The sequence below is a fragment of the Pieris napi genome, chromosome 13 (genome assembly GCF_905475465.1).
Source record: "Pieris napi chromosome 13, ilPieNapi1.2, whole genome shotgun sequence".
NCBI classification, from domain to species: Eukaryota; Metazoa; Arthropoda; class Insecta; order Lepidoptera; family Pieridae; genus Pieris; species Pieris napi.
In genome coordinates this window covers 9,541,325-9,569,144 of record NC_062246.1, presented here as the reverse complement: position 1 = coordinate 9,569,144, position 27,820 = coordinate 9,541,325, and the positions used below count along the sequence as shown (strand labels likewise).

Sequence of the window (27,820 nt, the reverse complement as noted above, 5' to 3'; positions counted from 1 at the left end):
TCGACTTTGCGGTAATGTATCGACATGCCTCTTGGCTACGAACGAAGCGTTTTCGACAGTACAATTACGCAAAAGCGGTAGTGTATGTAGAATACTTTTCGACACCAATATGGCTAGACCCCCAGGCTAAAATAGCAAAGTGCAAACGAAAAAACGTCATGGGGAACTTTTATTGTCTAATGACATCCCGAAGGGTAATATCGAGATAAAATAGATAGATATAGATAGAATGATGTTGCTATTAATCTGAAAAAATACAATCAAGTATGAACGTGATAAATAATTCTTTTATATTTTAAATAATTTTTTTCACTCGATATTTTATTTTTATCGATAAAAAATGTCGACGAAGAATAACACGTCAGAAAATGAAAACTTGGTTTGTCATTTCAATGTCAAGCTAATCCATCAAGGTCATTCGCAAACAATTCAAATAAAAAATCCTATCGTCAATCGTCATCCGTCAGATGTCTTACTTCAGAACTCAGAACTGAAAGTAACTGATTTGTCAAAGTTATCAAACAATTCAAAAATAGTGAAAGGACGTCTTGTTTATGTGTATAGTTAAATTATTATCAGTATTTTTATGAAAATTAGGTATATGCAGTATATTTTTGGAACTTTCAACTCATAAACAAGTTATGTAAAGAACATTTAAAAATGTAAGCTATGTAAACCTTCGATCTAATCTAAGTCTATCACTCCAGCCTATTTTTTAATGAACTAAAATGTACCTACTTTGCAAAGATAGAATTACATGATTAGGTATTTTAATCGACTGATCTGCTGACATTCCGATTTGTCTCGTAATTTATTAAATATTGATGCTTCGTTTAAATGTTGCATGCAAGTGTCGTATTTAATGAATGTTTTAAATACAGGAAATCCTTGTCAGTTGTTGTATTGTTTTTAATGTTTACGGATTTTTTGACGATAACTATCTTATTTTTTATATGCGTATTTTCTCTTACATGACGATAGTTCTATTCCTTAGAAGTGATTAATTTCTATTTATTTTTAAATGGTACTATATTTATATTTTCTAGGTCATGATTACAAAAAAAAAGATTATAGATTTTTAAATGTAACTAATCATTCGGAACAATTTACTCCTAAACATTATAAAAATTCGTCTAGTTTCTATATCCTATTTCCATCAAATTTTTTGAATTAAATGGTAATTCAAATTTAAAAAATTGTAATTCATTACATTCTTTATATATTGAAAATGGTACTATAGTATATTTTCTTATAAAATCTATACTCATTTTAATCTAAGCCTTTTCCTTTCATCTAATTAAGAGTGTAATTAATATATAAAATATAATAGAAAACAATGGAGAAAGTGGACATAGACACATTGAGGTCACTGTCTTCAAAATGGAGCCTTGGTGGGGACAAGAGATTGTTAGATTTGTTACAAAATATACATCATGTAAGATTTTTTTTTATACACCAATTTTTGGTTAAATAATTAGTTTCATATTGATTAATTATTAGAAAAAGCAATTAAAAATATCTTTTTTTTTCCAGAAAGTAGTTACAAATTGCACAGAAACAAATACTAAGTTGGATGAATTGATAAATAAACTTGATATAGCAAGCATTGACCTGCAAAATGTAAATAATAAGTAAGTTACATTACACACTGACACATTTTGTAAAATATTTTTTAAGTTTCATGTTTCTCGAAATTTTATTACAGATTCATGGCTCTAAGTAATACACAATTTATTGAAAGACGAGTTTATGATGATGATGTTGATATTGCACCATTAGTGGAACCACCAAAGGTGAGTTATTGTTAGTGGTAGTTCAACAAATTTATGTATGATACAACTACGCAATCTAAATGTGGAACCATCTTAAACCATGGTTCCAAAAAAACTTTCCTTAAACTCTACTTCATGACAATGTGTATCATTTCCTACAAGTATGGTGACACATTCGTGAGTTGTTGACCATTGTAACATTTGGGTGCAGTTTAAGTAAGTCTCTTGCCCATATTACCTGTGTACGCTAAAAATTTCTTGATTTTATAAAACCGGCCTTATTTACCACATAAATTGCGATCACTATCCGCAATTTTAAATAGGCGATTCCGAAGTTATTGTATAATATTGAAATGTAGTTCTCTCAATCCGAACCACTGATTTCGCAACCTTGATATTGCGGTACAAAAACTCAACATTATAGTTGGGGTCGCAATTGCTATCGGCAGTTACAGTACCGGCGATATAAATAGGCATAAACTTGGTTTCCTTTTGAAACTAAACTTGCGTAAGTATATGAGGAAGACGATTTAAAAAACCTATAATTTTCACTTGTATAGTAGGTTTTCTTGTTACAGGAACCTCCTAAAATAATAGATCCAAATGAAGAATTAGAGAAATTAAAGAAGTCTTTACAGATTTTTGAATCAATGCACGAAGTAGTACAAATTTTAGACTCCGATTCTTCTGATGATGAAGAGGAAGAAAGGTAAGGTTTTACGCGATTTTACTTAAAAAAATGTATCACTTTTTTACTTTGTCATATTCATTATATACTAGCTATACCCGGTTTCACGTGCGTTTGTACTGTTTGGCCTTGTCGTGGCCTGACGTTAGAGCCTAACCAGCCTAATCTTTCTCGATAATTGGACTATCTAACATAACCGGATTTAATTCAAAGCGGTGTTTCCTGTGATAAATGAGTAAGGATAAACGAACCAATAAAAATATTTTTATTATTTTATAAATTTAAATTTCGACTTATTTTTTTCATGCTTTTTGGACACACATAGTTTATTCAATGGCTGGACTCACCTCCATTTCCACAGACAGCAACATTATTTCATTTTACTAAGAATTCTTGTGAAAGACATTCTTTGTTATAAGGTGTATAATGAGCAAATATTTAAAGTTCTATTAATTTATATTTGACGTCGTTTCGTGTAATAGAATATTGGAATGCATTTAAAGAAAAGTAACATAAGAAAAAGATCAGTTCCATGGTTACGGGACTTAATATTAATTGTGTTAGAGAAAACTGTATAATAAAATTGCTAGTTTTTAAGCGAGTTATTTGGTTGGCTACCCGTGCGCAACGGGGTGTTAGTTTTAAAAATTTCTTTATGAATCACAATTTCAGACTTGTTTTAAAACCGAAGAATGTATACGCAGATCGACCCCTACCATACATTATTGGATCTGATCTTTGGAGAACCAAATGGCATGCTGGTATGTGTTCTCTTGAAATTAATTATTCGTGTAGCGTTGCTTTCATCGGTACTGTGATATTAAATTGACTGTATTTCACACTAATTTTGTAATTTATTACATTATTTATGAAATAAAAAATAATAAAATCCAGCGGTATATCGATTACCCGAGTAATGGCAACATTTCATAATTATAATTCCAATGTTATCTGTCATTTTATTATGACAGTCTCAGCAGACTATTACTGCTGAAAAGCGTACGAAAAGTCTTGTGTTATGTTAATAATTTTTATTAAAATGTGTCCTACACGAAATCGAAGACAATCTAAATAATAATGGTTATACTCTGGACAGTTTAATATATTAGTTTTGTATAAGTAACATATGTGTAAATTCTATTTTTTTAATCAGGTTTAGTGGTTGAAGACAGTGACACGGATAGTGCGGCTTCAAAACACGAGCCACAAGAGGAATACTCCGATTCAGAACCAGAGGTTACGGATACACAGACAGACAAACATATTGAAAAAGATACATGGGTAAGTATATTAATTAAAGAAAAAATTGTAATTTTTCAATGAACATTTTGAAATAACGCCGAGTTTAGGGTTTACGCTAAATATACATATAATACTCAATTAACAGCATAGTACCGATAAACCATTCCTGGTTATACCTATTTCTTACCTTGTGCACCTGTTTTTATTTAATTTCTGTATTTTATATATTTTACGTTTAGATTATTATTTATGTCTGAAAGAAACTGCTTTTAGTAGCGTAACATATCACGAAATTAATTAAGCTTTTATTTATTTTCAATTTAAACATGTCCCGTGATCTAGGGCAAGTATCGTAAAGGTTTCATGCATGAGGAAAATTTGAAATTCGAAATAATTTTCAAATTTCGATATTAATTGCATTTGCGGTGTAAAAGAAAACATCAAAAAATATATTTTTCTCCTATAGATATCAAGCTCGCCCAGTGCAGAGGCTAGTGTCAGTACAAGTTTGACTAAACCAGCCAAGCCAGCAGATATAGCAGCTGAGTTAGCCAGAAGATTAGGCGGTGACATGGTAAGATACTATCAAGAAAGGAAAACATTTATCAATACAAATATGTCAGTATACCATTTCACATTATGAGCTCTATATTTAATTACAATACGAAGAAATAATATAAACATATTAAAAAGAAACGTAACTTATATAACCTCCTTGTTTTCCAAAATGATGGAATCCATTATTAATGGCCAGCACCTCAGGTATCTAGAGGCCCGAGAGCTGATTAGCGGTTATCAGTACGGCTTTCTTCGTAGTCGTTCTCTTACGTTTGGATATAACGAAAGCCTTTGATCGGGTGTAGCATAAAGCACTTCTCGCGAAGTTTCCAGCCTACGGGCTTTCCGAGAAATTATGCGACTGGATCTCCAGCTTTCTGGCCGATTGGAGCATGTTCTGACCTTAAACCCGTGAACGCGGGGGTCCCACAAGGCTGTGTCCTATCCCCGACCCTGTTGCTTCTGCATATCAATGATATGTTGCAACTTAGCAAAATTCATTGCTATGCGGATGACAGCACTGGGGATACTCTTTACACTGGCTGGGCAGGTATTACCGGAACAAACTCGTGTCCGAAGTCGAAATTACTACGTGGAGTCTCGGACTGGGGTAGACTAAATCTAGTCCGATGTAACCCCAAGAAGACATAAGTTTGCGCGTTTTCCGCTTAAAAAAGCATCCTTTATCGCTTGGATGAGCCTCGTGCCCGTTTGCCCCCAGTTCTATAAAAAAACCTTGGTAAGCAGAATCTTACGAGGCTTAAGGTAACTCGACAAGCGCCAGAAGCACAGCGCCGATTTACAGGGCTCCTCAATTGAGAAAATAGAATGTGTTTTTGAATTGCATTATAAATAAAATGGCACATAATGTGTGGACTATGTGGGGGGTGATGTTGAAAATGATCCATATAAATAAGTGAAGAATAGAATTTACGCTTCGTGCTTTAAGGCAACTTAGGCTGGTTAGTAAATGCCATCAACAATTCTCTGAAGTAGTATGATGTGGTGGACTCAGTTTCCGCTCTTAGACGCACATTTGGTTCGTTAATTCCTGGCTAATTAAGCCAGCTTAGTTCCTTCCAAAAGCCCAGAAGCCACTTCGCAGGCTTCATGCAACGACCTTACTGCGTGACGTAATACTAGAACGCTCCCTAAGAGGATTTCTTCAGGGCTACGTGATTCTTCTACGCTAAAACAGCTTCTGCAGAAGGGACTCTGTCGCGCCAAGGACAACGAGAAGAGAGAGAGACGTGGAGAGAGTGGCCCGTAATTTTCATTATTTCGAGATTGATTCTGTTAAGGCTTAGAAGTCGCTTTGCCACTAGCGGGTTTCTGCATTTTAGAGATGTGGGTACCGTGTTTCTCAGGGTTATTGCCTCCAGTGCATGTTGACACTCCATTATTTGATTGTCGCGTAATTCTCTGTATCTTTTAGACTTATTTTTTTTTTTAAATTCCATACAGTGTTCACCAAAGTTCTTCGCAAAATCTAACGTTTTTAAAGTGTAATATGTATAAATGTTTAGATACCACCACCTCCACCTATGGAAGCAATGCCGGAACCAACTACGACGAAAGTGTACCGGCCTGAACAACCTACTACAGGTATTTTCTTGTTATATTGTAGACTGTAGTAGTTATATGTAGAATTGTGTTTACGCTGTGATGAAAAGAGACAGAAAGAGAATTTAAATAACGTCGCAAAAAGTATGTTCAACTCGAATCAGGAAATCTATTTTTTTAATTTCAGCAACAATTTTCTCCAATGAACCGCCTCCATTAGATCAAGTTGAGTCTGATAGTGAAGACGATATATTCGCAGAGTTACACCGAAATCGCTACACACATAATGATAGGACTCAGCCGGTTGCTAACGTTGTTGATGAATTGTTTGGCAACGTAGAATCGAAGGTATGTAATACTTAAAGGGGCGTTCCCACGAAGCGTTAATCACGACAGTCAACCACGCTTTCGTGAAATACACTTCTGTGTGAACGCATAGGCGTTAAACTTGCTTTCGTGAGGAACGGCGCACGACTCAAGCGTGGATAGATCAAACGTGTTTGATTTTCAGTCGTGATATACTGTTCGTGAAGCCAAGATTTCGTCACAACAACGTGGAATTAAGTTTAACGACAGTGAAACTACGCGTTTTTTGGAGTTATATTCTATGGAAAAGGTGTTATATGATCCAAGTTTGGAGGAATACCAATTTTGTATTCTTTTTTTCTTTATTAAACGTCTTTTTTTTCGTTTTCTTGTGTCCTGTAAGCGCTCAATCTTTTTTGCTATGATAGTAGCAAAAAACGAACTTAAAACAGCACAACTTTCAACAACCAGATCATTCATGATCGATGTTTCGATAATGACTAAGTCGAAACACGAAGCGTGAACGGCACGAAATCCCCCAACCATGTGAACGTTTCATCAATTCACACTTTCGTGAGTGTCACGAACGAAAGTTGACTAGCGTAGTTGACTGTCGTGATTTACGCTTCATGGGAACGCCCCATTATTGCATGAGAAAAAATACCAGCCAAAAAATGTATTTCTTCTTGTTCAATCCGTACATGATTGAATAAAGCTAATCAAAACTAAACAATATTTTAAAAGGTTCAAATATTTATTAAAGGAAAAAATCAATAATGAGTACATACCGTACGTGAGGGTGTGTATGTGGGGTGAGCTCATGATGCAGATGATTTAGCGCTATGGATATTCTTAAAAAACCTTTTAACCATATTCCGCAATAGCTTAAACAAGTCAAGGCTTAAATAGTGGTCGACATATTTAGAGTATTTTTACTCCAGACCTTTAAAACTATGACGCTATCGATATACGAGAGTCACAGATCGCGGTTCTTGACTCAACTTCCCTGAATCTTACGCTAAGGCCGAACATCTAAGGTGTTATGTATTTTGTATTAAGCTATTTATCTTTTCTTTCAGCAATCAAACACTAAAAATACAAAAGCACTGTTCGATGACGACTCAGAATCTGAATTGTTTGGAGATAAACCTAAAATTAAAGAAAAATCACCTGAGATTGCAGAAGAAAGTGTCAAGGTGTTAATATTTTTTTATAAATCATATTTTATACAAAAAAAAAATTAACATATGGATTCATTTATAGCATGTTAGACGCCCGGCTATTAATGATATATTAGGCGTAGCCGTTGTTTTAGTTATCATAGACTAATTTAAATTATTTTACAAGATAAATACTGTATTAAAACGGTAAATTTTACTTTCAGAAACCAGTTGGTGGTATTTCTCTATTTGGTTCGAATAAGCACTCAATCAGCATAGGAGCTGCTATATTAAAACGCCAACAACCAAAGTCATCTGATGAAGAAATTGATAATTCAGAAAGTCCAAAAAAATCAAACGTTGCGATACTTAAACCATCAGAAAATTTGACAACTAATATCCCTGTAGTAACTAAAGATACCCAAGAAAAAGTTAGCAGTCAAAATAATAACAAAGATATTATAGAACATCTGTTTACTAAACCTAAATCCAAAAATACTAACAATAAAACTAAACAGGAAACAAAGGAAAAAATACCTGAGAAGAAAGTTGATCTATTTACTGATGATCTGTTTGACGATATAGATGATATATTTACAAGTAAAATCACAAAAACCCCAGATACAAGAGTAAAAGAGAAACTATTTGATAGTGACGATGATCTCTTCAATGAAAAGATTATATCAAAGCCAAAAGAATCACAGGCTAAGAGAAGCTTAGTATTTTCTGATTCAGATGATGATTTATTTAAAGAAACTGATACTAAAAACATTATAAAAAATAGTACCGCGGTCGATAAAGAGGAAATGAATAAAAATGGATCGAACGCAATTGTTCAAACACCAAAGCTAATCTTAGAAAAAGAGATCAATAAACCCAAAAGTAATAAAAATGAAAACAATGATTTATTCAACAAAAATGATCTAACGAAAGAAGTTGTTAATAAAAAAGACACGAACAAGGAATTTAGTTCTAAATTAGAAAATAATGTTAGAAACGAAGGCGCTTCACTTATTTCAAGCGATATTCCAGGCGAAAGTATGTTAGATAGTAATAAAGATACTAAAAATAATGAAGAAGAAGCAAAAACATCATCAAAAGATAAAAATAATAAATTTGAAAGTATTTTAGATGCTGAAAGTGACGATGATCTATTTAAAAACAATACTGTATCAAATAGAATTAAAGTTTCAGGTTTGAAAACGAATATTTTTGATGATGATAGTGAGGATGAATTATTTGGTAATGTGTTACCAATATCAAATAAACAAGTGCCACAGACCAAAAACAATCTTAACATAAATGAAACTATTGAAAATAGAACAAATATTATTGATAGTTTAGAAAAAGTAGATAGCCAAGCTTCAATATCCAATGCGACTTCATATACACTTGTTACTGATGAAGTTGTTAAATCAACTACAGAATCAACGAATGTAAGTTTATTAAATGATGAAAGTGATGAAGAATTGTTTGGTGATAAAAGCAAAAATCCTACTATTGAAGATACAAATCACTCTATGCTTGAAGATAAAGCCCTGTCTGAATTTACCAATGGAATGAAAAATGAAATGAGCCAACATACGACATTTCAAGATCGTATGTTGGAACCTAAGGAAAGAGGTTCAACTACAAGTGAGGACAAAAAAAGCTTGCAGATTAGTTATACGGATGATACGGTCAATACAGACTTTCGAAGTCCATTAGTATTTAATGATGATGAAATGGACGAGTTATTAACAAGTAACACAAAAACATCCAAGAACATTATTGAAAATACATCTGATAATAAAAAACAACAAGATATGTATCTCAATCCGTCAGAAAATTTAATGGAATCTATTATAAATACTAATGAAACAAATGAGCTTTTAAAATCGGAATCTGAAGGTGTGTGTAAAGAGATTCTTCAACCGTCGCTTCCTGTTTCATCTCAAAGTGATGGTGATATTCTAAGAAACGAATATAATAAATTAGGATTTCATGAAGAGATCTTAAAGGAATCTAAAATAGTCTATGATGTTGAAGAAGATGAAAACACTTTTACTGAGCCCCTAGATAGAGAAATTGATAAAGAAACAAGTCCATTTTCTGACATATTCAATGACGTACCACCAGAATTTGAAAAACCCAAAGAACCGAAAAGAAGTAAAAACGTCAACGCTCTGTTCGACGATGATTCGGATGACGAAACTATGTTTTTCAAAAAAAGTAGTGACGTTAATGATGAACTACCAAGTCCTGATTATACTCAAGAAAGATTCAGTTTATTTCACGATGAACCCCCTTCTATAGAAGTGGATTTAACTGCGAAATCTTCGAGCACTCACAATGTTGAAGAAATTATAAAAAATTCACGGACTGATTTAAATATAGAAACAAATTTGGAATCATCTCAAAACTTTAAAGAAATAGAAACAACAAATGTCGACTGCAATATTAAAAATATAGTTCAGAATGATTTTGGTACAAATGCCGATGAATTTCCACAGAGTTTAGAAAGTTCAATAAGATCTACAAATGCCATGATCGCCGATAAAATTATTAAATTACAAACAGATGTAAATAAAACAATTGAAGGTGAAATAAAAGAAAAAAGTATTGGGAAATTAAAGCCTGTTCATTTTAATATCAATGTAAATACATTATTACCGGGTGTTGCACACAAAAAACCAAAGCTAGTTGAAGAACTTGATGGTTCTGCTTCATCAAAAGCCGAAAACAGTGAATTCGAAAAAAAATCTATTAATTTTAAAGAAAAAGATTCAGCTATTTTAGATAATAAATTATCTAAAGAACGAGCGAGAATTCCAGTGAAAAGAAGGCCTTCCACTAGGCGTGCCAGGAAGGAAGCTGCAAGAAAATCTGGTATAGATTTTGGGGACAGTATTGACTCTACAGACAATTCGAGCTCTATTGATGAACCAAACAAGGATAATAAAACCGAAGATACTAATAAAAATGTTACTGAAGTTGAAAGTATAAAAAAATATAACTCTGATGCAAATACAGAAAGCAGTAAAAGTACAACCAAGGTAGTTTACATCTTAAACGATGAAGACATATTTTCAGATGACAATAAAAATGTGGAGCCTAATTCAAATAGTCAAGACTTAAAATCACAGACCAATTATAATAATTTTGGTACTCCATCGACCATAGAGAAAGATAAGAATCAAAATGGTATAGATAAAAAATCACTTTTTGATCTAAGTGATAGTGAAACTGAACTTTTTGGCGCTAAAAAGTCTTATGTTACACCAAAGACGAAACTTTTTGATTCTGACACCGATGATGATGATGATTTATTTGGAAGTAAAAAAGAAACCACAGTAAAGGAACAAAAGCAAAACCTATTATTTAGTGATGAAAGTGATGGTGAACTATTTAGTACCTCAAAGCAAGGTAAGATTCTCTCAAAATTAAATTGAAAACCCCTAATATTCATAAGACAAAAGTAGCCAATTTCCTTCTCAATTGTCCTATCTTTGCAATAATAGGTCCTACTTAGGATTTGTTGTTGTCACGTGAGAGTAAAACTGTTTGCTTTTTTCACAGGAAAGAAAGTCTCAAAGAAACCTTCCGAACCAGTTTTTGAAGATCCTCTTTCAATGTTGAACCAAGGTGACAGCTAAGGATGTTTTATCTATCAAAATGTTGGGTCTTTTGTTAAAATTCTGAATTTTCGAATCATAGAGTAAAGAATCTCTATCCTGCTGTCCACTGTAAAAATGAGAATTGATGTTAAGTTTATCACTTTTAATATTTGTTGTTATGTTATGAGAAAGAAATAACATTAAAAGTCATCAGTCCTTTTTTGTTACTTGTACTGTTTGAGGTTTATTTATTTAAAAACAGTGGTAGATTAGAACATATCTATAGATAGATATTTAATAGACTTTGGTATTTGTAACCAGTGATTTTATAAACAATGATTAAATTATTAGAAGAATAACAATATTTCCTGGTGTTTACAATTTAAGTAATGTTTTTATTTAAATAATTATTAATTTGAAAATAAGATAAATATGAGATTTTACCAACTTTGTATTAATTATATTTTATAGATCTAATCAAATACTTATTGGATTATCAAATAATTTTGCTTTAATCTACATTCCATTAATTGGTTCTAAGAGAAAATTATTTTGTTGTAAATGTATATTGTTAAAAAGAATTAATATAATATATAATAACAATGCTGTAAGAAAGTGCCTGATTGTTGATAATTAAATGATTTATACTTTGGAAACTTTGGTGATTTTGGTTCCTTACCTTTGAAAGCTGTGATTAGGTTCATATTATATTTTTGTGCCTTATGAAACCAATTTAGGTGAAGTTTAACCGAAATCATATTTGAAATACAAAGATATTTCACAACAGTGTAGTACTAACGAAACATGTTACATCACTTTCATTTAGAACATCATCATAAGTATTTTTTATTTAGGAAATTTAGTAAATATTTATTCTAACTATAAGCTTATGTAGAGGTGGCCTGCCAAGCAGACCTCGTCCAAAACAGTTCCTTAAAAGGTGGGAAAATCTGTGGAGGCAACAGTACTCAGTCATGTCAAAATTGTGACAATATCCAATTCTTGGAAATCACAAACGATAAATAATAAAAGTAACAAAACACTCAACCTAGGAAGTTTTATTCCTTACAAAACAATTTTTAATTAACTAAAATACCACAATGAAAATTATACGCAACCAGAAGACAATCTTTTTCACAATGCCACCATAAATAATAAAATACTCCCGCGTCTGTCACGTCCGCGCGCCAATCGCCACATTTCCGGTGTTCCCAGTTCCACCTCTCTGTTACCCCTCACTCGGTCCGACTTGCTCTGTGGAGTTTGTTTTATAAGACGGCCGTTCCTGACAGTGCGGCGTCCTCGACCGCAGCATTACTTGCACCACTAGCATCAGAACCATTTCTCTCTTCATTTGTTTCATCCCTTGCAACCTGCTCAATATTGTCTAATGCAGTCTCTGAAATATAGAAGGAACTTGTAAGTAATTTACCTAGTTTAGTGTTATAGCCTGAAGCATATATCCTGGATTAGAGGGATGAAAAATGACATTTATCTCTATTTCTCAATTACCAGTACTATGTGCGCAAGCGTGCACTCAAGCGCACACAGATAAGGTCTATCAAAAAGCAAATATTACAGAATTAGATAGCTTCAGACTTAACACAAATAAAAATAAAACTCAGTATCTTGCAATACACTGTCGTAACGACAGCGGCTTCTAGTGCTCTCATAAGCGATAATTTGTTAAAACAGAGTCCCATACATTTTGCATGTTCTCTAAGTGGCCTAAACACATTATCACCAGAAAAATTTGAAACAGAGACCCATACCTTTGCATGTTCTCTATGTGGCCTAAACACATTAGCACCACAAAAATTTGAAACAGAGACCCATACCTTTGTATGTTCTCTATGTGGCCTAAACACATTAGCACCACAAAAATTTGAAACAGAGACCCATACCTTTGTATGTTCTCTATGTGGCCTAAACACATTAGCACCACAAAAATTTGAAACAGAGACCCATACCTTTGCATGTTCTCTATGTGGTCTAAACACATTAGCACCACTGACATCACTCACCAGTCTCAAAAAAAACTGAGCACGCATCCGGCGTCCACTCGCCTTGCCACAACATCATATTTTCAGCTGCAGCTTGGGTCTTTTTCCCACAGGAACCAGCTAGTAGCTCTAACTCGTAACGGTGGCACGGTAACGCGCGAATAACCTTGTAAGGCCCGCGCATGCCGGAGTCCAGTTTGCCGGTGATTTGTGCAGTCTTGCTCACAAACACAAAGTCTCCGACAGCAAAAGTGAGTGGCTGCCGTCGACCCTCGTTAACGTAGGCATCCTGGCGCAGTTGATTGGTTGCAAGGAGTTCTGAAGCTCGTTGTCTGCGAAGAGTTAAAAGAGCCTCCCGATTGGGATTAGCGTTAGTAAGTGCCACATCTCGCACTAACGATCTGATGACTGGAGTAACTGCGTCAATACCGACCAGTAACTGTAGTGGTGACGTCTGCGTGGTACTTTGCTTGGAGATATTCAAAGTGAGCTGCATCCTCCACAGCACATCGGACCATTGGGAACCTTTGTTGCCTACTTCAACACGTAGCATGTTGAGAACTGTCCTGCAGTACCGCTCCGCTTGCCCATTTTCACGGTGCATACCAGGCGTGATAAAATGTATCGAGCATCCCAAATCACTGACCCAATTTTGGAATGTAGTGCTTTCGAACATTCTAGCGCGATCACATACTATTGTAGACGGCGTACCAAATAATGACACCGCATTTGAAAAAACTCGTTTTAGCTCGTCAGTGTTTTGTCTGTACAGAGAGTAGAGCAAACAATACTTGGAAAATGCATCCACTATAATCAAAACGTATTTGAAACCGTTTGACTCTTGGAGAGGCCCTAGGACATCGGTGTGTATAATAGAAAAAGGGATATCTGGCTTTGTCCAGGATTGAATCGGTTGTGACGGAGCCCTGGGAACTTTTTTTTAAAGGCTATACCAATCAAATAGTGGCGGAAGTGCTGGAGCGCACGTACGACAGCTAAGGTCTCCAGTTCATAGCTGTGGTACCGTGACTCTGCGCCCTGGGTGGACTTACTAAAATAACCGACAACCCTCTTTCTCCTACCGGCATGTTCCTGTAACAAAATAGCACCAAGACCAATAGCACTTGCATCGGTGTGAAGTTCCGTAGGCAGCCGGGGATTGAATATCGCTAAAACCGGTTCATTTGTCAAACAGTGAATTATATAATCGCGAGCAGTATCCTGCTCAGCACCCCATAAAAATGGTAACCCTTTTCTTAACAACTTTGCTATACATGCCGTCTTAGAAGCATAACCCGATATGTCGCGACGGAAATATCCCGCTAAGCCTAGAAACTGGCGAACTTCCTTGACATTTGTGGGTTTTGGAGATCTAATAAGTGCATCGACCTTCCCCAGACTCGGCCTAACCTGACCATGACCGATCAATCGCCCCAAGTATTCAATTTCTGAGTCTAAAAAGGTACATTTTTTTTAAATTAATAGAAAATCCCGCTGTTTTTAATGTATGTAAAACTTCTTTCAACGTGTCCAGGCCTTCCTCTACTGAATTTGACAGTAATAAAACGTCGTCTATATACGTAAGGGCTTTGCCAGCATCTATTAATGTTTTTAAAGTTTTGGAAATGATTCTCTGATAAACAATTGGTGCATTGGCCAACCCGTAGGGCATTTTCAAATATTCATAATGTCCTTCAGGTGTCACGAAGGCAGTCTTGCTGATTGAGTCATCGTCCCTCATTGGCACCTGGTGAAATCCAGTAGCCATATCAAGACTGGTGAAGATTTTATAGCTGCCAAGCTTGTCAACATGGTCATCGATTAGCGGCAAGGGAAATTTCTCCTTGACAGTGATAGAATTGAGCGCCCGATAATCGACGCACATTCTATCACTGCCGTCTTTCTTTTTGACCAAAATAATAGGACTAGCATAGTCAGACTGAGACTCCCGAATTATACCCTTACTGAGCAAATCGCTGACAATGTCACGAACTCTATTCTTTTCATCTATCGAAAGTTTGTAAGGACGATGACTTATCGGGGTATTCGAAGTTAATCGAATTTCCATGCTGCCTGTGTTCACGGTGGAGGCCGCAGTGCCAGAGATAAATAAATCCGAAAATTCGTGAATTATCGTTAGTAATCTATCCCTATCTGCACCAATTAATGGGGTGCTGACACTCCCATCGTCCACCGCGACCACATGCTGCACAATCGGTACAATACCAGACCTCACAAGCCGCTGTTCTCCATTACTTCGAATGTATATCAAACCCTTTCGGTTCAGTACGTCGGTACCAATCAAAATGGGTGCATTTATGCACTGAGAAGGAACAACAAATAAATCTATTTCTAATGACACTTCAGGAAATTCTATTACTGTCGTAATTAGAGAAGTCGACTCAATTTCTTGACTTCCAATTCCACGCATCAAGCGATAAGTTGGCACTCTATTCAAATTAAAATATCTCAGTACTGACTCTGAAATCAAAGAAATATCCGACCCACTATCGATCAAAACATCGACTGGTACTTTTTGAAGTACTGCTGATATTACGTTACTTTGTTTGGGGTCAAGTCTAAGCAAAAATTTACTTCATTGATTTTTTTATTCACACTGTTAGAACGCTGTTTTTGAAAACATGAATCTATCAAATGTCCATTACGCTTACAAAATGTGCAATATTTAACTGACCTATTCTGATTGTCGCTTAATGCAATTGAAGATGGTTTTATGAAACTGTCACTCTGAGTAGAAGTCGTAGGATCAGCTCTAAGTTTTTTAGGACAATGCCATTTCTTATGACCTAATTTTCCACAGGTGTGGCAAGTAATTTGGTTATTATCAAACCTAGACGCCTCGCGTTTTCGCGTGTAAGACGGACCTGAACTACTAAAAGAACGAACGGTATTGTTAGATTGGCGGTAATCGTATTTAGGTTTTATATAAACAGATAAAAATTCAGTCAAACTTTTTGAGTGTAATTTAGCATTTGTGGCCGCGGCTTTTATTTGGGGATCGCTAATGCCTCGAACAACAATAGCGGTTTTCAGCTCATCGGATAAACCTTTAACGATATTAAGACGTAGCAAAGATTTACGCGCGTATTCCGCATAAGTAGAAAACTTATTAGAGTTTGTACTCATTACCTCAAATAATACAGAAGCCATGTCAACGTTACGTGGACATAACGATCTAAATTCTAGTTTAAAATTACTCCACGATCGATCATTTGTCACCCAATCGTTTAACCACAACTTCGCATCTCCTTTCAAACAACTACCTATCCGTCCTAAACATTCGTGATCATCCCAATTATTTAGAAGCCGGGCACGGTCAACCTCGTTGCACCAAACATCAAAGTCGTGTACATTTGGATCAAAAGGCGATATATAAAAGTTGTGAGACTTTGCTTTGAACAATGCAGTCAATGCTTCAACAATACTGCTCCCCTCCTCCTTTGCTTCACTGGTTTTCATATCCAGTGTGTGTGGAATACTACCCTCAATAACCTCTTCAGCCAAGCCTGAGCCTGGCTTACTAGCAGAACTTTGTACAGCCAATGGAGTAGAAACAAAATGACTCCCGTTCACAGGACGCGACGGACTCACGCTATCTACGGATACAGGTAGTCTAGCTTCGATCACTTCTAATCTACTAAGAATCCTATCAAAAGCTACATAGCGTGAACTATCGCGGCGTTTACGAGAGCTATGAGGGTCGTGCGATACATCACGACGCCTGGAAGACCGATTCCGGCGGTTTGATGAACTACTATAGAGACTTCTACCAGGCGGCGTATAACGGGAATCAACGCTATCGCGACGTGCTTTGCGACAACTAGAACGCCGTTTTTCGCGACTATGCCTTTGTCCCTCGAGTTGAGACGAAAGACCAGACATTTTGCTTTTATAAGAAATAAAACTTACGGCCGAGATGAGGTTCCTCCAATACTGAACACTAATAAGTACTAAATTTAGATAACAAACGGTCTAAGCGCGTGGTGATCCCACTTCTGATCTTGGAAATCACAAACGATAAATAATAAAAGTAACAAAACACTCAACCTAGGAAGTTTTATTCCTTACAAAACAATTTTTAATTAACTAAAATACCACAATGAAAATTATACGCAACCAGAAGACAATCTTTTTCACAATGCCACCATAAATAATAAAATACTCCCGCGTCTGTCACGTCCGCGCGCCAATCGCCACATTTCCGGTGTTCCCAGTTCCACCTCTCTGTTACCCCTCACTCGGTCCGACTTGCTCTGTGGAGTTTGTTTTATAAGACAATATATTCCTATATATATTTGAAATTGCAATACTTTGTCAAATTAAACTGTGGCGGCTATCTACACCTATGAAGATTTGAATAACTGCATTGTAACAGTAAATACCAGAGCAAATATAAATAACCGATGAAACCTCGTTCCGCTTAGTAAGTCCACACTCACTTAAGTGAAACTTGTGAATATTATAAAATCCCCAATGGCAATACTGATGCAAATAATTTAATATACCTACTGTTTAAAAGCCCCATATCACATGCGAAGAAGGTATACCGTCAGATGCCGACTTGCTCAATACTCCCATACAAATTTGATTTTTGTATATTTTTTTTTTCATAAGAGTACATATCTATAAAGATCTCCGAAAAACCGCCCTAAGGTTCTGATCTGCTTTGTCTATAGCGCCCAGGTTCTAGGGAGCGTTCAAGTATTACGTCACGCAATTTATAAAGAATATTGACCCCAGTGTAACGCCCGTAACGTTTTTCTGTACCCAATTAAATAGTAAAACTATTCGTGACCACCTAGTGACTCTTTATACCTAAAAGTTACCATTATGTGGTGTAAAGTACTGGAAAGTCGAAAATAATATTAACAGTAATGTAATTCATCATCATGTAATTGAATCCCCGCCCCGCATCGTAACGTTTTACAAAAGGACCCCCCCTCCCAAAATTCTTCACGTTACTTGAACGCTCCCCTAACTCCTACCGTCTTTGCAGTCCGTCGGCACATGTGTTGTTAAGGGAAATTGGAGAACAAGTCCAAACTTGGAATTTTGAGTATGCAGATTATATTTTATTTTTTACTCATATTTTATATTTATAGGGCTATGTAAATGTTTACTCAATAAACGCATAAACGATATACCTTAGCTTTGTATGGCGGCCATCTTTTCTTTGAATGCACCTATTAAGTTACTATCTACGTCAACGTCAACACCCCCCACCTAAACCTCACCCATTTGTTGTTGGCAATTGGCATTTTTTTTTAAACCAGACCTTCGAAATTATGTTTCTTACCCTAATGTATATTGTCATCCTTAACACAATTCTAACATCTTCCCTATCAATTGCACACCACTCTCCCCAAAATATAAGAAATCCAGCCGTGCCGTGGATTACCCTAAATAAAATAATATTGTGAATATTGATACAAATGTATATTTATGGCAATATCGGGAAATGTCAAATGTCAGAATCTTATATTTCTAGTTCGGACAGCGACACCGAACTTCGAAGCGAGAAAATTTAATATTTAGATTATTGAATTTAATAATTATATATATTGTAGACATAACCGCAAATTTATACCGCATCGTAATATTTATTTAAGAGTAATAATGAAATCGGTTGATAAAAAGAAGGTTAAAAAGCCGATTAAAAAGAAACCGTTCATAAAACCTAAAAAGGAGAAGGTGTTAATAGTTGCTCAAGAATTTAAGTTTGCTAAATTATTATCAGGAAATGAGAAAACGACTCGTGATCGTGTACTTAAATCACTAAAGAAATGGCTGTCAAGTTGTTTTTCCAAAAACTATGGTAAGCACTTGTTTTACTTTTAAATTTTTAGAAATGTTTGTTAACGCACGTTGAATTATAACCTTAAAACTATATGCTTTTATTATATTACTTCAATGTTTGTATACATTCATAATAAGGTGTCTATTAGTGTATTTATTAGAAGAGAATTAGAAGTACAGTTTTCTCTACTCAAAAGTATTATTAATTCTGGTTGTATTAATTATAATGTCTTATTATATTTCTGTATATTTTATATTTCTGTAACATCTTAATACACTGTTGTAAGACATCTTAAGGTAGTCCACTCTTTTTACGCATTTATATGCCTAAAATCCTAACCTAACTAATAAAAGCTAATAACCTTAATTTTCAGTTTTTAAAGAAGATGACTTTATTAGAGTATGGAAAGGATTATTTTATGCTGTTTGGATGTCTGACAAACCTCTTATACAGGTAACTAACATGTATTAAAAAATATTATATGGTTATAAAATATAAGAAAAATAATTCATGCTTAGTTTTTGGTAGAATTTAGAAATTGAAATAAACCTTGGTGTTGACAATAACAGAATGTTGTATTCTATTTCTCAGGAAGACCTATGTGAAAGTATATCTCATATCTTAGATTTATTTCCCAATGACCAATTTAAATATGCAATGATGATGACCAAAGTTGGCTTCAAAGTCCTAGGCACAGAGTGGTATGGCATTGATCAGCATAGAATTGACAAGTTTTTGATGGTGAGTATTAAGGAAAACTGCAACATTTTAGTCACCAATATTTTTTATTCTGTCTTTGTGTTTACAATATATTACATATACAGTGTAAACTCTATATAACAACACTCAAGGGTCGGTGCCTATTTTGACGTTACAAAGAGTTGCCGTTAAGTATAGTTATTTTCACCTTTTATTACAGTTCTTTGTATATTATCTATTTGTACTTTGGTGAGAATTATCTTTTATACTTATAACCTTGAAATGCTTAAATAAAATTCCATTTAAAATTCTATAAAAAAATATTAATAAGTTTATGGACATATCTTCACATGTGGGATGCATTTATATTAAAAACAATAATGTTGTGTCTTGTAGTTGGTACGGCGATACTTGCGTGGAAGTTTCCGATGTCTATCAAGAAAGGATTGGGATTTAGATGCATGTATTGTTTATGCTAATATGTTATCATCTGAAGATGGTTAGTTTGACATTGACAAAATACCTTATTCATTATTACTAAATTATTATAGAATATGACCATTATTTGATCCATATAGAATTTTAGTACCTGCATGGGCCACAATTAATCACCGCAGTCTATTTAGATCATGCTATGAGCCATGAAAAGCTGGCAATTATATTTATATTTTATAATGCAAATTGTTAAAGTTTATTTATTTTTTATATGAATGGGTTCCAGGTGTTCTAGCTGTAAAGACTCCATTCTATGCTAGAAATGGTATATCAATGATACTTCATATTATTGAGTGCTTTTTAGAGGAATTGGCAAAGGTAAAACTATAAATAATTTTTAATCCTTATTATAATTTTGCTTTAATAGCTATGTACCTTAGCTCAATAAATACATTAAAACAGTAATAAAATAATAACATTAATGTTTGTATGGAAAATTTGAGCAGTGCTCTACAGATGTGTTTGTAACTAAACATAAGCACAAACTATATCATATAATTTATGCATTTGTGTTTCAAAGACATATTATTTTATCAGAAATATGAATAATGTATCAATAACTTTTGCTTAATATTTCAACTTTCAGATATCAAAAGGCAAAATTCCCGAGGAGTGTCTCACAGAGCTGTTAGATCCGTTCATTAAACAAATATGCATTGGTGAACAACATGAAGTATATACAGCCAGTCGCCAGTTACTTACAGATTTGCTCAAACAGAGTGACCTTGGCTTAAAATATGCTGGCGCTACACAGGCTTGGAAAAATGTAAGTAATTGGTATAAGTATTATAGTTGTTAAGGACTGTTCTTGTATTACTTTTTACTGTAATATTTAATGCTATTTATTATATTATTACTTAAAAATTGCATGTCTAATACCTAAACACAACACAAGGTTATAAATTAAACAATTTATATTTTACAATCATTTGTTTCTGGTATGGTGTGTGTCGCCGTTTTTAGGCCTTTTGCAATATATGGACTAAAAATTCCATGTTTCTAAATCACTGCATTTCAAATTTTAAATGTTTATAGTTAAAAATGGTAACCATAGTAACACAGTTCTATTTACCAATTTTTTGAATGCCATACTTTTATGACAATCATATCTGGATGCTAATTTCTTGTTTCTTTTGCTTGCTCTTTTAAGCTTAACCTTAGTTCAAGACATCTTTCTATGGTCTATTAACAAGTGGTTGTGGTTGTGGTTAAGTAAACATCATGAGAAGTCAGCTCCAGAAGGCTGATCATCTACATATCTATAAAAAAATGGTCAATATATGGAATCCATGGCCAAAACTCATCTAAAGTTGTGGCGCCTCTAAATTTTGTTTGTGTAATATGTACTTTTATTTCTAAGATGGTACAGTAAAACAGTAGTAGTAAAAAGATCATTATTTCAGATGGGTTGTCCAGATGGTGGACCAGATGCCTTTGAACTCATTTCGGATGAAGAAGCTGAAGAAGATGCAAAAGATTATAGCACAACGTAAGTGCACTCTTTTAGTGCTTAGTAATATTCCATAATCATCATAATGATATTATTGTTACATATATGGTATCATGGTTACATATATATGTAAATCCACATGTTGGAATTAATAGTAAAAAATATTTAATTTTAAAAATTGATTTTCATTTGTGATTGTCGCTTAAAACATGTTTCTTTTTGCACTGAGTCTAGAGATAGTATAGCCACTGAGTCGGTTTCAACAGTCTACAAATTACCTATTATACTCTAAGCGGTTCATCTTATTCAAGCACTCCATTTCCAATTTAAAAATTTAAGTTTTTTGTACTACAACTTTCCTTCACCATACAAAATTTTGTCTCGAGACTAACTTTAAAAAAAATTCAGTAAAGTATCATTTATTTCCAGCAATGGTCCCTTAGACCCTCGAGCTGGACGAGTGAACGTCACATTGGAGCCACTTCCCGTCCCAGCTCAGTTGGTCGCTCAAAGGATCAGACAGTATATGAAAAAGTCCGCCTCAAAGGCTTATAAGCGAGCTAATACTTGCTTGAAAAGGTATATTTTTTAAATCAATATGAGTACGCTCTTTCTTAAAAGCTTTATGGTGAATCTCCATCCGCACTTGTTGATAAAAAATAGTGTACTCTTTGTTTGAAGTTCTGTAAGCACGGGGTAGCAGTCTTTGTTTTTCTCATACAATCATTTTGACTAACCTAATTTGATTTAAATTAATTGTCTGACCTTATTATACGCCATATGCTTACGATTTAAACGAGCTGACACAACTGATGCGGCACTCTTGTAGTAAATATATACAAAATATTTTTTTCCGTTTTGCTTATTAAAAATTATATTAATAAATATAATATCTGAAATTGCTCGCAGGTTTGAAAAACTCTCCCAAGACGACTACCCGTTAAAAATAAGATTAGAAGAAATGGAACTCCCCTTACCAAAGGGCAATACAAGGAAGTCCGCTGTAAATTTGAAATTGCTAGAAAAGAGCCTTGTTGTGGGATCTGATGAATTGGCGCTCAGAGGTAAAAGGAATATGTGTATTTAAAAACAAACAATATAGTTGCCATAAATGAGATATAGACTCTACCTCTTAAAGAGGAATTGCTGCTCGGCATAATTATCCTGTATATAAAATACTTATTAAAAATAGTACTAATTGTAAACAACAATATTTTGTTAACCTAAAAACATTTTACAGGTCTCAGTCGAAAGCATAGGAAGCGATTGCTTGCGAAATCTCGTGCCGGACTCAGTATAATGGAGGATATTCCTGACATACAGACAGATGAGAATGTAAGATATTTATATATGCATATTTATTGTTATTAATTGCAAATATGGGTTGGATTATATATATGTAATACTGAGTCGAGTGTTTCTATGGTAGATAAATCTTTACCTATTGTCAATATCTTATGAACTTACTATAACTAATTTTGTAAGAATTAAGAAAGGGATATTCAATTTATCGAAACTTTTATATTTCAGAAGGAAGAAAAGGAATCTACAAAACCCGAAGACAAAGTTAAAAGTAGAAAACGGAAAAATAAAGATGTCGCGAAGCCGGCTAAAAAACCTAAGCTTGAAATTAAGGAGGACGTTAAAAAGGAAACGAATAAAAAAGTAAATAAAAAAAATAAGGAAAATGAACTGGTAGATAAGTCCAAAAGTAAAGTTAAAACAAACAAGAAAGACAATGTTCTTGTAAATAAAAAAGAAAACAAAAATGTTATCATTCCCAAGAATAAAAGTAACGAGAAAACAAAAGCAGAATCGAAAAATGACGTAAAATCAGATAAAAAGGAGCCAGTGGCCAAAATCGAGAAAAAAGAGAAGAAACTAAATAAGAAAGAAGAGAAAACACCAGTAAAAACTAAAAGTTTTGCAAAAGCAGAGAAGAAAGTTAATGTTGAAACACCTAAAAAGGTAAAATTTGTTTTAAAAAACAATTGTATGCAAGGGACTGTTGATTATTACAAAAGTATCAAACAGAGTCCTAGTATTCCTTTTGACAGTAGCAAAAAACCGGCAAAAACCAACCTAAAACCGTCAACGCCGTCACCTATTAATCCGTTTTTTAAGAAAAAACTTAGGTTAAAGTAATTTAAAGTGTTTTTACGTTATTTTCTTGATGTACTATTTGAAGTGAATGCAATTAATTGCTCAAGGAATAACTGTACAAATTAGTGAATTATCTAAATGTTATTATTTCCATAAGGAATGTTTTTTTATTAATGTGTCTTGTTTACTTGTTGTAAACCAGTAGTACCAATAAATAATGATAAATATGTTTGTTTTTAATATACTTATCATTTGATACCTTTCCTTTAATTTTGTTTACGTCTGCGAAAATAATAAGGGATAAAAATAAAACAATGAAATTTATAACTGTGTATATAATATGAATATTTTCTACTCCATTCGCGTAATTTATATTTACAACTATACTCATTTTTACAAATGGTCACATCAAAATCGACCATAGACTGCAACTGGGCCACTTATAAAACTCCAATATAAAAACTACTTACGCAACTAAAATAAAAATTATCATTTGTCCATGCTCAATATAAAAATAAAACCTGTGTTATAGTCTATGGTCTGTTCTGTCATATAGCCAAGCGCGAGTCGACCGTTTAATTTATTAATAGACAAGAAACCCAATAGAGCAAAGGAATTTTTTACAAAATACTGTAGCTCTCATCAGAAAATATTATATCGCATTCTACTGACATGAAGATACATATTAATTGAGAGCTATTCAAAAAGATCCATAGAACATACGAATAACATCGAATATTTGTTTAATATATGCTTATTTAGAGGAAGTAAATATTCCCTATTGGTTTCTTTTTCTATCGGACTACGGTCGAATTAAGCTTACAAAAAGTTCCTACTGCCATCTCGTGGGCTAAATTTAAAACTACGATGGCATTTTACTAAAAAAGCTTTATGTACATATTTGTACAGCACGAACTAACATAATATTATACATTGGATAACTTACATCGACGATTGCTACCTTAAACACTTTGTCCCAAAGTGGGACATGGGGCTGTAAAGTATTAAGGTTTAACTGTAAATGTGAATTATTTATTTTTTCTTAGGTAACGTTCAAGTATTACGTATCTTATTTTGGGGGGTCCTTTATTAAAACGTTACGATGCGGGGTGGGGTTTTAATTACGCGTTATTGTTTATATTATTTTCGACTTTCCAGTACTTTACACCATAATGGAAACTTTTAGGTATAAAGCGTCACTTTGGTGGTCACGAAACGTTTTACTATTGGGTTCAGAAAAACGTTACGGCGCGTTACATGGGGGGTTTTAATAATCTCCAAAAATTGCGTGACGTAATACTTGAACGCTCCCTTAGTATCAATTGTGAATTATGACAAAAAAATTTATGAAACTTACATTATAAATGCAAAAATTGTCTTTATTGTTCAACCAATGAGATTAAATTTCAATATACATTTTTAAATCAAAATTTAGATAAAACTATACCCAATAAATAACAAATAAATAAAACACATTTACTAACACTAAACACCCGTTATCACAATATAGTAAGGCCAGCCTTAATTAAAAACATATTTTTTTTCAGTTTTCCAAAGGATGGCTGCAGACAAATTCTGACGTCGCAATATAAGAAACACATTTAAAACGACCAATGTACTTTTCACGCTAAAACTTCGTCTAATTTGCTATATTTTATTTTAACTTTACACATACACCATTCAAAGATAACCTAATTAACCTTGTATTTGTAAAAATTAATAAAGAAATATAAAGGCTGGCCTGTCAAGTTGGAGCAATGACAATCTAACAATAAGCACTTTCCACTAATATTCTTACATTTAATAATAAATTATGTATTATGCATCTAAATTCAATTTTAATCCCTTGTTAAGGCCTACCGCTTAGAAATTTTATAAGAGTAGCCCAAACATTGTCTTGATTATAGAACAAACGTAGTTCACAAAATGGCATGCATATATTGTCCTGTCCAGTGCTACTTCGAGATGCAATCGAGAATATTGTTTTCTCTTTCTAACGTAACAAAAGAGAAAGGGACGGCTACATTGCAATATTGACCAATGGGTTAACGCATTATTCTATATTATTAATACATTTATTAAGTGAATTGTAGAAGGGTGTATAGAAACAACTAGCCGATCAGAGGTATTTTATATTACTTTCGAATGAAATTTTCGAAATAAATTGCAAAAAAACCTTTAACTAACATGGATAATTCAAAACCAGTGCACTCTCTAACTTCATGCACTTGTAATAATAATAGCGATCCGACTTCAAGATTTATATGCAGAATTTCAATTATGTTGGGATATCACTATTAGGACAGAGTACCGATGCTGACCAGTCATAGAGCAAAAAACTCGAATGGAATTTGATTTTTGTGTTATAAAAATAAAGTTCCCCAGAAATGTAACACATTTTAGGTTTCAAGATTTTTTTACTTCCCAATTTCATTTTCTACTCGTAGAACAAAAAAATATTAAACAGCAAACCCATACGCGCAAATATGAAGCGTACAGTAACGATAGTGAAAGTCAGGGGCAGATGTTGAGAAAACGGAACGGTTTCCAAAAATCCATAAACTAAAGAGGAATATTTCGTATGGGAAGGGTGGAGTTAAAAGAGTACTTTTTACCTTGCACTCAATTGAGACTTATTTAAGGAATTCATTCGCTCATGAGCCATTTTAAGAGAATCTTAGCTGATAAACGAATTAATTAGTTATTTAATTTCTCAAATCAGAAAAATTATAATTACAAAATATAGAGTTTAGAAGTAATTATTTGTCAGCCTATCAAATAAAACAATTTATTGATTTCATTTTAATCACCGCTTTTCAACCACGAGCGAATGTTTTGTTATTCTATTGATAAAAAACTTAAATAAAAAAATGGAAGCGCTTTCATATTTTGTACATATTGTAAAACTAATACTTGTATATTGTGTGCCCTCTACGTACATAAGTCATTTTTTTTAATAATACAATGTGCTATAGGTTATATACCCTTGTAAATTTTTGTGTGTATATATTTGTATTATTGAGCCTGTATTCTTATGTAAGTAGCGGACACAATTTTCTGCTTAAGACAATGCGGATTTGTACATTCTAAATCTACCATTACCTATAAGTAAAACTACACATTTGTCAAGTTTCGTCGATATTCATAGGAACGAGTCATTTATCGGATATAAATAATTATTTACAAATGATTGTGATGTCATTATTATGTCAAACTCTGGCAAGTTAACTTAGTTAGGCTAATTCCATTCAAAACACGTGACGACATTCGACTGTAGTATTTGTCAAACTTTATGAAGTATTTTTATTATTTACTTAATAATAAATACAATGAATTAAAAAATACAAGTCGAATTGTAAACCTTCAGGCATTTTTGTAGTCAGTTATATGGTATTATTAAAGTTAAATTTATATTAACATTTTTTTTTTAATCTGTACAAGTTTTTGCCTTTACATAGACTACTGCAATTACACACACAAACTATATTGCTTAAAACTTGACTCTACTCTACTGTAAAATGTCAGATGACTCTATTTACGAGTCGCACAACTATCAAAGCAAGTAAGGTCCATATTCTAATCAAGCCAGTCGCAATCTCGTCTGGAGAGCTGTCAGATGTCAAACAGAAAAAAACAGTTTGACAACTCTTCAATCTAGATTTGTTTGATTGGCGTTTTAGAATACAGAAGAAACCCTCGTTTTAGGTACAACACGATCCAAAGATCCTTTTCGCCTTATAGTAGATAACAACTAAAAGTACCTAGAATTTTTGAACACTATACTAAAACCGCTATCACATAAAAATCAGCATTGCCTACACACCTTTTATTATTTTTCTATACTGTATTGCCATATCTCCGTTCCGTTTACGTCCAGTCTTGATATTTGTTGAAAAGGGCTAGGTGCGAGGCGCAACGGCCGGCGGTGGAGGTTTCGGTGGAAGTCTGGGGGCAAGCCTGAAAATATTTATAATATAAATGTAGCAACAAATTTTTTTTATAACACGCGTGATTGTCGAGGCTGTTCAATCCTTCGACACCACGGGCCTAGTGATAAGATTGAAACAGATTGAAAAAAATGAAACAAAAGACCAAAATGTGTTTCTCTTAATAGAGTTAGTAAATGGGCATAGATCGGACGAGAAGTGTCAAGAAATTCTTCGTTTGCCAAGCGTTTATTCTACAAACTGCTGCAACAACCATTACACTTCCACATGAAATGGAAGGAAGCACACCAAAGTATACACACCGTACACCGAAGTATCCCACCTCACATTCCTAAGAATTCAGAGATAATATGTTATACGGCTGTCATAATTACCGCCTCGACTCTGTGCCTGAGACTTTAGGCGTATTTTTGTACAAAC

The 27,820-nt window shown here is 33.9% G+C and overlaps 3 protein-coding genes across 6 annotated transcripts in view; 2 read left to right on the top strand and 1 right to left on the bottom strand.

Moving 5' to 3' along the window:
• The first annotated feature begins 512 nt into the window (after positions 1-512).
• On the top strand, positions 513-10,939 carry LOC125055115 (WASH complex subunit 2). 2 transcript variants are annotated; one of them, XM_047657365.1, is made up of 13 exons: positions 513-662; positions 1,331-1,435; positions 1,538-1,631; positions 1,706-1,793; positions 2,351-2,481; positions 3,133-3,221; positions 3,614-3,741; positions 4,169-4,276; positions 5,787-5,865; positions 6,011-6,171; positions 7,209-7,325; positions 7,514-10,694; positions 10,848-10,939. In XM_047657365.1, exons 2-13 carry the CDS (start codon positions 1,381-1,383, stop codon positions 10,922-10,924), a joined length of 4,308 nt encoding a protein of 1,435 aa, XP_047513321.1. In that variant the 5' UTR covers positions 513-662; positions 1,331-1,380; the 3' UTR covers positions 10,925-10,939. The 2 variants fall into 2 exon arrangements, with proteins under 2 accessions (XP_047513321.1, XP_047513319.1); XM_047657363.1 differs by having other exon boundaries at positions 1,534-1,631.
• A 7,438-nt stretch (positions 10,940-18,377) lies between these two features.
• On the top strand, positions 18,378-23,680 carry LOC125055378 (ribosomal RNA processing protein 1 homolog). Its single transcript, XM_047657820.1, has 11 exons — positions 18,378-18,724; positions 19,080-19,159; positions 19,298-19,447; positions 19,802-19,904; positions 20,127-20,218; positions 20,487-20,666; positions 21,304-21,389; positions 21,780-21,929; positions 22,260-22,414; positions 22,591-22,685; positions 22,881-23,680. The coding sequence occupies exons 1-11, from the start codon at positions 18,526-18,528 to the stop codon at positions 23,493-23,495; spliced, it is 1,905 nt and encodes a 634-aa protein (XP_047513776.1). The 5' UTR covers positions 18,378-18,525; the 3' UTR covers positions 23,496-23,680.
• Positions 23,681-26,088: 2,408 nt separating this feature from the next.
• The window catches only part of LOC125055050 (protein son of sevenless), a 31,167-nt gene continuing 29,435 nt past the window's right edge, over positions 26,089-27,820 (bottom strand). For all 3 annotated transcript variants that reach the window (XM_047657254.1, XM_047657256.1, XM_047657255.1), the window contains one exon: positions 26,089-27,410. In XM_047657254.1, the coding sequence (XP_047513210.1) occupies positions 27,353-27,410 (58 nt within the window). In that variant the 3' untranslated portion in view covers positions 26,089-27,352. The remainder of the gene's footprint in view (positions 27,411-27,820) is intronic.

Coding starts and splice junctions, on each gene's coding strand:
- LOC125055115 (XM_047657363.1), top strand. CDS start 1,337: ATGGAGAAAGTGGACATAGACACATTGAGGTCACTGTCTTCAAAATGG. Junction 2,482..3,132: donor GATGATGAAGAGGAAGAAAG/GTAAGGTTTTAC, acceptor TCACAATTTCAG/ACTTGTTTTAAAACCGAAGA. Junction 10,695..10,847: donor ATTTAGTACCTCAAAGCAAG/GTAAGATTCTCT, acceptor CTTTTTTCACAG/GAAAGAAAGTCTCAAAGAAA.
- LOC125055378 (XM_047657820.1), top strand. CDS start 18,526: ATGAAATCGGTTGATAAAAAGAAGGTTAAAAAGCCGATTAAAAAGAAA. Junction 19,448..19,801: donor GAATTGACAAGTTTTTGATG/GTGAGTATTAAG, acceptor TGTGTCTTGTAG/TTGGTACGGCGATACTTGCG. Junction 21,930..22,259: donor GCTAATACTTGCTTGAAAAG/GTATATTTTTTA, acceptor AATTGCTCGCAG/GTTTGAAAAACTCTCCCAAG.